At 50.5% G+C, this 10783-nt stretch overlaps 1 protein-coding gene across 1 annotated transcript in view; it reads right to left on the bottom strand.

Moving 5' to 3' along the window:
* Positions 1-531: 531 nt before the first annotated feature.
* LOC135504589 (semaphorin-3G-like) overlaps positions 532-10783 on the bottom strand; it is a 58520-nt gene continuing 48268 nt past the window's right edge. Inside the window, exons 6-16 of the mRNA XM_064923305.1 lie at positions 10057-10173; positions 9723-9865; positions 7918-8032; positions 7751-7820; positions 7380-7524; positions 5668-5899; positions 5451-5542; positions 5241-5282; positions 4875-5100; positions 3253-3386; positions 532-2253 (exon numbers count right to left, since the gene is read on the bottom strand). Of these exons, the coding sequence (XP_064779377.1) occupies positions 1759-2253; positions 3253-3386; positions 4875-5100; positions 5241-5282; positions 5451-5542; positions 5668-5899; positions 7380-7524; positions 7751-7820; positions 7918-8032; positions 9723-9865; positions 10057-10173 (1811 nt within the window). The 3' untranslated portion in view covers positions 532-1758. The remainder of the gene's footprint in view (positions 2254-3252; positions 3387-4874; positions 5101-5240; positions 5283-5450; positions 5543-5667; positions 5900-7379; positions 7525-7750; positions 7821-7917; positions 8033-9722; positions 9866-10056; positions 10174-10783) is intronic.

Raw genomic sequence — 10783 nt, 5'->3', positions numbered from 1 at the left:
GGGGACTTGGGCTATTTAAACAACGCTTTCTCCTCCGTCACATTCTGGTTGGTTTTAAGAAGATACGATCAGAAACAATATTTGGAGAGAAAGCAACAGGGCTCACTTTTCTCAAACTAGGAAAATAAACCGGAAGATTGAGCGACGCTTGCGTTACATATTCCGAAGTCACTCTCATGGGCAGGACACAACGTGCCACATTTCCAAATAGTTACTTCACACAAACGGATTTGGGATTTTTACAGAACTGTGTGTTGTGTACACTGGCACTTTAAGCTCTCCTTTTTTTCTGTCAGTGCCTGTATTCCTCCACCACCCTTTCCTTCTCTTCTTTTCTTTCTCTTCCTCCACCTCGCCCCCCCCCCACCTCTTCCTCCTCTACAGGCAAGTTTGTATGCCAGTGAAAGCAACCAAGGCATGGGAGCAAGTGGGAGTTGTTAAACCCCACACTTCTCCTGGCTAGCCTTCGCAAGCCAACCAAGGAGGATCGCATAGCTGTCCCCTGACCCCACCCACCCACATTAACCCAACTCAATTAATATCCCTCCACCACCCATTGTAAAAAAACATAAACCCACCCACAACGTCTACGACCCCATTCACTACCCCCTATTCCTTATTTAGAACCCAGCCCAATTTCATACCCTCACCCCGTCCCATCGTCCCTGTCCCTTCACTCCTCTGACCCCCCCCCTTTCCCTAACAACCAGGGCCCTTGAAAGGAGAGTTTTTCAGCTAAGTCTGTCAGTGAAAACATTGTATTTTAACAACAGAGAGAGAAATATCATAACTACATTCTGTCCAGTACAGATTCCACAATCTCCTTGCCAGTATTTAAATAATGAAGCAGTGTTTACAAAGCACCAGCAGAACATTCAGCCAGCTCCAACGACCCGTTCTTCTCCTTCCATTGTCAGGAACGACACAACTAGGAATGGTGGGAACTGGAGTCTAGCTGATAAAACAAACAGGCCTTTTCTCTGTTGAACCGTCAACAATCGTCTCATGAAAATGTTCAGTTAAAGCAATGCTCTGGTGCGTTGTTATGGCTGAGTGTGTCATGGATGATGTGTGTGATGGATGATGTGTGAGTGCACTTACACGTCCACTCAACGCTGCATGCTTGAGAACGTACTGTACGATTGTGAATGACTTTCAGGGCGATGGGATTACACTGCTAGAAACAACGGCGCTTCGGTGTTCTAGAACCTCTTTGATGGCAATACTGTGCAGGAAGTGAGCCACAGAACCCTTTAAAAAATATATATATTAAGCCCCATTTCTTCCAGAAGAAGTATGATGAGGTGCAGGGTGAGGCAAACAGACTGGAGATGGGCGCCATAAGGGGTACATCGTGTGGAATGGGCTCACGGACCAAAGAGAGATGGGCAACATAAGGGGTCAAAGGTCATCAGTTGTAGCAGTCCAACCCCACACAGTATTTACAGCACAGTACAGTCAGTCCATGGTCATATACAGAGTCACTGATGTTGCAATGGAGAGGAGGAGGGGTCCCTTGGTGAAAACAGTTGAGGGTTTCTTCATGAAGTCAAGGAGAGTTGATGAGTCCCGGTCCCCCCTCCACCCCGTCCACATCAGTCTCAACCCTTAACACCACAGTCTGTTGGCAGTGTCTCTCTTCCTGCAATACACGGAACTACCACTTCTTCCTTTTCTCTCTCAGTCTCTCATTAATCGTGTCATGTGGTCCTTCTCCCAGTCCTCTATTTCCTCCCCCTCTCCGTTCCTCCCTCCCTTCTACGGCTGTCGGCTGCTGACGTCCCGCGGCGTCCGGTTGCGTTCCCCGGAGCCCTTGTTGCGGGCCTTGCGTGCGCTGTCCTGCGCCTGCCGGTACTTGTCCAGCATGCTCTTGTGTTTGCGCCGCAGCTTGTCGTTGCACCACAACCTCTCGCAGTACTCCTCCACGTGCGGCAGGTTGGACGGGCCAATCAGCTGCATGATGTCCTTGAACCAGGAGCGCTGTTGGCTGAGGGGGCCGGTGCTCCTGTGAGCGTGGCAGGGAGGCCAGGCCCGGTAGCCCTTCGCCCCCTGGGGACCGTCGAGGGGGGTGTCGTCACGGGCCAGCAGTTCGCTCAGTGTGTCCCCCTGCAGGACCTCCAGGGAGAGGCGGGTGAGGGTCTGGGTGAAGCCGTGCTCGCGAGAGCGACACACGTACACACCCTCGTCCTGACGGAGCACACGGCGGAACAGCAGGCCCTGCTCCGTACGCATCACCCGCTCATCCAGCTTCACCTGAGAGGGAGTGAGGGAACGAGGGGAACGAGGGGAACGAGGGGAACGAGGGAACGAGGGGAGGGGAGGGAGGGAGGGAGGGAGGGAGGGAACGACGGAGGGAGAGAGGGAGGGAACGACGGAGGGAGGGACGGAGGGACGGAGGGAGGGAGGGAGGGAGGGAGGGAGGGAGGGAGGGAGGGAGGGAGGGAGGGAGGGAGGGAGGGAGGGAGGGAGGGAGGGAGGGAGGGAGAAAAGAGGGGAACATATTGGGATAAGAAGAACAGAAAGAAGAAAGAGGGGTTAAGTGAGATGGAGGGATGATGAGGTATGGCACAGAGATGGAGGAGGGGAGGAGGGGGATGAGATGGGGAGGGGAGGAGGGGGATGAGATGGGGAGGGGAGGAGGGGGATGAGATGGGGAGCTGCGCTTTTTTTGTGTTTTTTTTGTGTTCTTTTCTCAGCTTGGGTGGCTAAGAAAAATTTTGCCATGAAATTCATCAACTCTTGTTTTTTCGTCCGATCTCTCTGCCAGGGCATGTGTTGCGTGCCAAAGCAAACAAGGCAGCCTGTTCTCTCCAAATGAACAGCTGAGAGCCAACGATTATTTGGTGGGAAATAGAGAGCTGCTCTAATGCCTTAATACTGTACTTACATGCTTGACTGAAACACTCGTTTAAGCCTCGGGAAGCCGCAGATACCCTGGCATGGGAGAAACTGGAGCTTTACTGTACATGTCACAGGTCACTGAGCAGGAGTGGACCTGACTTCACTCCCGCTCCTACTAAAACTTCCCATTTCTCAGTCTCTCTCAAACACCCCCTTAAATCGTCCTCTGAAGTACTGACTCGGCCCTCTCGTTTCAGTTTCTTCCCTAGTTCTCTTTCTCTCTCATACCCCGTATTGCTCCATCTCTCGCTCTGTCCTCCGTCAGACTCTCTCTCTCTCTCTCCCTCTGCCTCACTCTCTAACACTCTCGCAATCCCTCCACCTCTGTCTCTCACACACTCTCTATCTCACCTCCTCCTTGCGGTCGTCCCGTTGGAGCAGCCATGTGACGGTGGCCTGGGGGGAGCGGGGGACACACTCCAGGAAGGTGCTGTTGTTCTCTGTCCCGTACACAACCCTTTCCTCTGTCACATCCAACCCCTCCACTGCAACACACAATAGGTACAATAGGCATTAAACCACATACACTGAAAACTGCGGTCTGCAGAGCATGTTGGGGTCTCAAGTAGGCCCTGTGACTTTGGTGGTGCCATCTTCAGCTCTGGCCGACACCAAATCTCCCTTCTTAGCGTCTTTATTCAATGTCAGCGTAACTCAATCCAAAGCGAAGCCACTCCTTGACCTGAGAGAGAACTTTCATCACCCCTCATGCACATCTTCAGGTGAGCAAACACATCCTCCGCTCCTCTGACTGCTACAGACTTCTGTCTTTTCAAGCGACGCTCCCCTCTCTCACACGATGACAGACCGACGAGGATCTGTCGTCTCAGCGCAGGTGAGGTGAAGTTTCTCCGTAAACAAAACATTAACTTGGTCAATTCAAAGGTCCTTCAAATGACGACCCTCTCCTTCAGCCCAAGATGTGTGTGTGTAATGTAATTTCCTATACAGCATTACCAGTATGTGTGTGCATTTCAAGTGTGTTTCATACAAGGAAGCAAAATACAGCACACCGTGTGCATATTTGAGATCGTCTGTGTTTCTAGGTTGTGTTAAATGTCTGTGTAACAGTATATACAAATGAGAGTTGTTTAACATAAAGCATGTTTCATGTTGTAATCCCTCTGGGTCCCTACAGAGGGATAGACATGGACATCACGCCTCAGTCAAACACAGCTTGAATTCCAGCTGACAACTTTCCTCTAGACCTGACATTGGGCTATACAATATACACTACACATGATTTATACTGGCCTTGGGTCGTGCAACCTATAAGCTGTTTACAGAGACCTGGTCAAAAGTAGTGCACTATGTAGGGAACAGGGTGTCATTTGGGATAAAGACCCGGTGTTTGTCCTCCCTCACCTCTCAGAGTCAACTGCTTCTCAATGGACGAGTTTGACCTCTGTGACCTCCAGGAACAAATACTCTGGGTTCATTTCCGCTTGGCCACCATGACAGTCACAGCCAGACCCCCACCCCCACCCCTCAGTATACACACCATTGTAATAACCATTTCTCAACAGGATATTAGCGTGCCCTACTTTCCCACAGGGGCACTTGGCTTGTTGTCTCAGAACTGTATCTAATTTTCACATACTCTATCATCTTCACTCCTTTTTAATTCCTTTCCACATTCCTTCCTTTTTACAAATCGTTTCTCTTTATTTCCCTCTCTCTCTTCCTTTTTTTCTCCACCACCCCCTTTCTCTTTAAGTCACTGCCCCACACTCTCGCTGTCTCCCTCTTTCTCTCCCCCGATACCCCTTTCTCCCCCCACCCCTCACTCCCTCGTTCCACCCTCCTCTCCTCCCTCTCCCTCCGCCTCTCTCACCACTGAGGTTCTGGTCCATACACTGCAGAGCCAAGTTGGCCGGCCCACCCCCTCTTCCCCCTCTCTCACCACTGAGGTTCTGGTCCATACACTGCAGAGCCAAGTTGGCCGGCCCACCCCCCTCTTCCCCCTCTCTCACCACTGAGGTTCTGGTCCATACACTGCAGGGCCGGGTTGCCGTGCCTGATGTCCTGACGGCGATAGCGGCGTTTGCTGAGCGAGGTGTAGCGGGTGCAGGAGGTGCCGTCCCAGGCGCAGTAGGGGTCTCTGGCCAGGCAGCACTCAGCACAGGCCTTCCCATACGTCTCACACCTGTGGAGCCTCAGCTGAGCCACACCCAATGGAGAACCCACGAACAGGGCTTGCTTTGTGGGGAAAGGGATCAGAGTACAAGCAGAGAATGAGAATGGAAAGTCTAGGCTATAGGATTTATCATAAAGCTTCAGTGCGTTCTGGCATTTTCGAAATAAATGTGAACTGGGACAAAGAATGAACATTTCCTCACCCTTTTAACTGAGATGTCCAAAGAGGTAATGGGAGTTGGCACCTTGATAGAAATGAGAATGTTACATTTAATTCGCATTCAGCCTTTGTGAAAGGGTTTGGTTTTGAAATAGACAGTGGGGATATGAAGCGGAGGAGGAGGAGGAGGAAGAGGAGGAGGAGGAGGAGGAGGAGGAGGAGGAGGAGGAGAAGTACGACGTTATCTAGTTACCTTAAAGACCTGCAGCTCCTCCAGAGTGACCTCCTCTGTGTCCAGAGAGTTGCCGCTGCGCAGGGCGATGACCTTCAGCACCGTGCCTGTGTCTGGGGTCGAGGGTTAAAAAAAAAAACGGTCAACTGAGCAATCACAAGACAAAACAGGTTTCCTAACCAGTCACCGCTATGTCTAACGACAGAAAACGGCTACGTGGGAAATATTTGTGACCGACCTGTTCCTATGAACATGACGTCATACTGTCCGTCCTCAGCCTCCACGCGGTCCACCACGATTTGTTTGAGGCGGTAGGGCACGTTGGCCTTGATCAGCACAGGCTGCCTCATGGCTGGGTACACCGGGCGCCACATCAAGGGGTGGCCCCGGGCAAACTGAAGCACTGTGTCTGGGAAGTCCTTGGTACTGCCAAACTGTCTGCCAGGCTGGTTGGTTATTTTACTGGGACACTGGAGACAGGAGGAGAGAGAGAGAGAGAGAGAGAGAGAGAGAGAGAGGAGCTCTTAGGTAATCATGTCACGAAAAAAACATGATTTGTCTGAAACGTAAAAGGGTTTTCGGGGAATGTGACATGAACGCTTTACGCAGCGGCGTTTTTAGAGGTCACCTGATATGTCATGTTGTAAGTTAGGAATGTGTTGTCCTGTGACTCCCTGACAATGTTTTAGCTGGGAGTCCTATTCAACGCTGTGCTTGAGAAGATTTCGTCAAATCCTGCCACAACATTGACGAACCATTAGGCATTTTTGACAGCGTCGAAACATATTATTTCAGTTCGTGTAGGTTGGAATTGACATGGAATTTCACCACAGAAGCCTATTTAAATTCCTGAATTGACTGGAATTCGTGAGGAACTGATCCCAACGCTGATGTCTGACCGAGCAGTAACTAAGCACTCTAACCGCTTGCAATCATTGGAAAGAGCTACACTAAGTGAAAACAGGGGGGAATTTCTATCTACATTTCATCTACCATATCTACTAAGTGTGCACAGCCACTAAGCGCTAAATCACAGCAAAGTGCACAATTACACAATAGCCTTCAGAAACAGTACAGTCTTCTCTGTTAGCGGTCGGAGATGACAGCCACATGACTCCACAGTGCAAAACAGAGATAGCTGGCCAAAATGGCACCCTATGGCGCCCTACCAGCATAAGGAAAGTGTCGGTATACGACCATTTAGATAACCCCGGTAGAGCCTTACAGTAACAATGTGAGGGAGGGTAGACCTGGGGAGGGCTGAGCCCAGGCTGTGGGATATCAGAGTCAACTACAACAAGCTAAAACCAGGCTCTGTTGGTGAATGGAGCTGAAGGCTGGACAGAATCCTTGGACAGGAATCCAGGTGAGATTGCTTCCATTGTGTCTTCTTCTCTTAACCTTTCCAGTGAGTTTTCATTCAAAGTGTTTGGAAGAGAGAAGGGTGAGGGTAGAACCCTGAGTGACTTGATGGCAGGGGTTTATAGTGAGGTTTCTCGCTCTCCCTTCCTCCTTCCCTCTCTCTCTCTCTCTCTGGGTTGTTCTGGGCCAGGACATTCTTCTTAATCAGGCCTGTGTGTGTGGAGTAAAACCACAGACTCTGCTCTGACACTAGGGCCCTAAATGAGGCTAAATTACAGCGATGCGGATGAGAGGAGAACATGAGACAGAGTTGCTGAGGGGAGAGGAAAACCAGGAGGACCAACAGAAACCACAAGGTCTCAGCTGGACTAGCTCTTTATCCCTCTGTTGGAGTTTATCCCGCTCTTTTCTCTCTCTCTCTCTCTCTCTCTCTCTCTCTCTCTCTCTCTCTCTCTCTCTCTCTCTCTCCGGTTTGAACACCTGCTCTCTCTCTCACACAAGCAAGCTGACTAGGAGGCTGAAATATATTGCTATTGTGTCGACACGGCACAGTAGCCTGCAGTAGGTTATTCTGAGGGTACTACTCACCACCCCAGGTCTTGGATAGGGCACTCTGCCCTCGTATGCCCCCCACTGGTAGTCAGGTCCCTCCTTGTGCGCAAACGGCCCATTGAAGGCTTCCCGGATGTCTGCCATACGATACACGCACACTGCAAAGCCCTGGAACACGTTACTAGGGGAGAGAGGAGCGTATAATGTCAGTGACTGACTTCGCCAAGGTTGATTTCCTCTATGGTACATGTTAAAGCTACAGACTGGGACTCGAAACACAACAAAATGGCCGCACTGACGCTTGTTTTGGTAAACGGCCGAGTGATGGAGCCGGAGAAATGTAGCCGCTCTCAAATTCCTAGACGGAGCTGTGGATGTGTGCAACCATGTGTGTGTGTGGCGCTCACCTGATGGTGCTGAAGATGGCATAAACATCTGGGTTCTTCTCATCCTTGCCTTTGAGCAGGAAAATACCCTCTGTGAAATACAGAGCACTTTTGTGTTCAAATGTTGTGCCTGCAAGGGTAAATTATTTGCATAAATGATTTGTGCAAGTGTGAGGTGTGTGTCTCACCCAGCTCGTCGAAGTGTGTGTTGATTCCATGAGGCCCGGGTACAGAACACACCAGCCTGGCCTTGATGAAGGTGCTCCATTTATTCACCAGAACTCTCTGTCCACCTGCGTCATTCTGCAGGGGGACACAGACAAACACACCACCATCACAGTGATCGTCACCACCGTCACCAACGCATCTCTATCATGCAGAGAACACACACACCTTACCCCGGAGAATATCCAAACACTCCATTCTCTGTAAGGGAAGAGAGCGAGTGACCAAGAGAGAGCGAGAGAGACAGAGACAGAGATAGAGACAGAGAGAGAGAGAGAGAGAGAGACAGAGATAGAGAGAGACAGAGAGAGACAGAGAGAGACAGAGAGAGAGAGAGACAGAGACAGAGAGAGACAGAGAGAGAGAGAGCGAGACAGAGACAGATAGAGAGAGACAGAGAGAGAGAGAGAGAGAGAGAGAGAGAGAGAGATAGAGAGAGACAGAGAGAGACAGAGACAGAGAGAGAGAGAGAGAGAGAGAGAGAGAGAGAGAGAGAGAGAGACAGAGACAGAGAGACAGAGACAGAGAGACAGAGACAGAGAGACAGAGACAGAGAGAGACAGAGAGAGACAGAGAGAGACAGAGAGAGACAGAGAGAGACAGAGAGAGTGAGCCTAGTGGCTCACACTGTCTAGACATACAGTATCATTCTCAATACGAGGCAAACAAAGAATAGCCATTATCTATTCAGCAGCAGGACACATAAAGAGCAGAGCAGAGCACCTGTAGAGCACATTCACACAACATCACAGGAGCACACGGCTAACTACCGCTGGCTGGCCTCTCCTGTGGGAAAGTTGTCTCGTAAGCCCTTCTACAACCACACGCTGGACAGCGGGGATGCCAGAGAGCACGGGTTGTGGAGATATAATCACAGGAGCTTTTCTTCTCCTCCAAACTGTATTGTACAGTATCATGGTAGAGCTAGCGTACAGGCAGACATGGTTGTTTAATAGACACCAGGGCTGTGTAAGCTGTCCGGGATCAGATCAAACACAGATAATTGCTTTCTTGTTTTCTTGGCAGGATCTGGTTCTGTTCTGGTGGAGCTGATAATAACAGACAGTGTTTAACAATGCCTTGGGGAGGAGTACAGGGGAAGAAATACACTGTATACGTATGGAGAGATATTTTGAGGGGGATTGACGGGCCTGTGCGTGCGTGCGTGTGTGTGTGTGTATGTGCGTGTGCGTGCGTGCATGCGTGCGTGTGCATGTGAACCATACACTTATAAGTGTGAGCATAGGAACGCTACTCTATTGTCTCGACTCCGGAGCAGAGTCTCTTGGGGACACCTGTAGTTAGCTGTGGTGTGCGTGCATGTGCACGTGCGTATGCATGTCAGAAAGGATGTATGACTGTGTGAGAGAGATGGGAGTTATGCACGCTCTGACTCTACATACCAGAGCACATCCGACAGCTGTGTGTGTATGGACATAGAGAGACGCCAATTGCTGGGGAATGTCAGCTCCCCCAGCCCGCCAGCCGGACGCTTGTCTCTCCCTCTCCATCTGCCTCTGTGGCCTGGATTAATCATTACAGACCCTCTCTGTAAGGCAATACTACAATCACAGCTCCCCGCAGAGAAATGTTAAACTCTCACTATGTCAAGGCTGAAGCCCTACTGTGGAAATCACCCACAGCCATGATCCAGTTCCCATAGCCCCAGATCATGACATGGTCTAAGAGGGGTTGAAGGCTGACCTGGAGAATGAACCATCAGGCACCAGAGTCAATAATAAATCATGAGAATGTATGGTTCCCTTACCGCACATACTCGTCCCACGCGGGTGTGGATGGCTCCCTCCCTGTCTCCGGCCTCCATGGCCTTCTCCGTGAAGAAGAAGTACACCTTGTCATTGTCACGGTCATCGTTATCAGGGATGAGGTGGGCCGCAACAAACTTAGGATCTGGAGAGAGGGAGAGAGGGAAGGAGACAGAGAGAGAGAGGGGGGGGAGCGGAAAGAGAGCGAGAGCGAGAGAGAGAACAGGAATTAGTTTGACTTAGTTGTAAGAACCAAGTTGTATAAAATATGTCTATAATGTATTTGTTTTAGGTGTGTATTCATTGTGGGCAGTGAGTACAATACAGTTCCAGCACCGTGCAGTAGTTTCTGGTCCGTCTCAGTCCTCATGGTGGAGCGACCTCCCAGACTACGGAAGATCACTGAGTCTCTACCCAGGAAGTCTGCAGTCAGCCCTGTGTAAAGCTCCCCACCTGAGAACAGACAGGGCGAGCAGGATGGAGGGGGAGCGGAGGGGGGGGGGGGGTAGCAGAGACAGAAAAGAAAAAGAGAAGACAACAGAGAGGATTAAAGGAGAGGAGAAGAGTGGGGAGAGGGAGGGGGGACAATGGGAAGCGGACAGAAAAGAAAGGAGATGTGGAAGGATGAGGAAATAAGGAACGGCAGGGAAGAACTTGCATGATGAGAGAAATGCAAAAGTGGCCAACATAGTGAAACACTACCCCCTCCTGAACCCCAAACCACATGTCCTGCTTCCCTAGAGAAGGTTCATAGACTGAACAGAGATCAGATCACCCGTCTGTAACAGTGTCTCCCACTGAATCAGACAGCATCCCCAAATGAACTAGGATCAGATGAGATGCTACAGTATCCCTGCTCTGCATGATAAAGAGCTCAGGTTCTGTTCCTAACAAGAGTATCTTCGCCTAAATTAGCCATGTCACAGGTAGAGCACTGCTCCCTAAGCCCTGTCATCACTTCACTGACTGAGGATGTATGTGCCTGTGTGTGTGTGTTTGTGTGTGTGTGTGTGTGTGTGTGTGTGTGTGTGTGTGTGTGTGTGTGTGTGTGTGTGTGTGTGTG

This window comes from Oncorhynchus masou, chromosome 18 (assembly GCF_036934945.1).
Source record: "Oncorhynchus masou masou isolate Uvic2021 chromosome 18, UVic_Omas_1.1, whole genome shotgun sequence".
NCBI lineage: Eukaryota > Metazoa > Chordata > Actinopteri > Salmoniformes > Salmonidae > Oncorhynchus > Oncorhynchus masou.
Note: the sequence above shows the minus strand (reverse complement) of the source record. Positions and strands in the feature narration are given on the sequence as shown.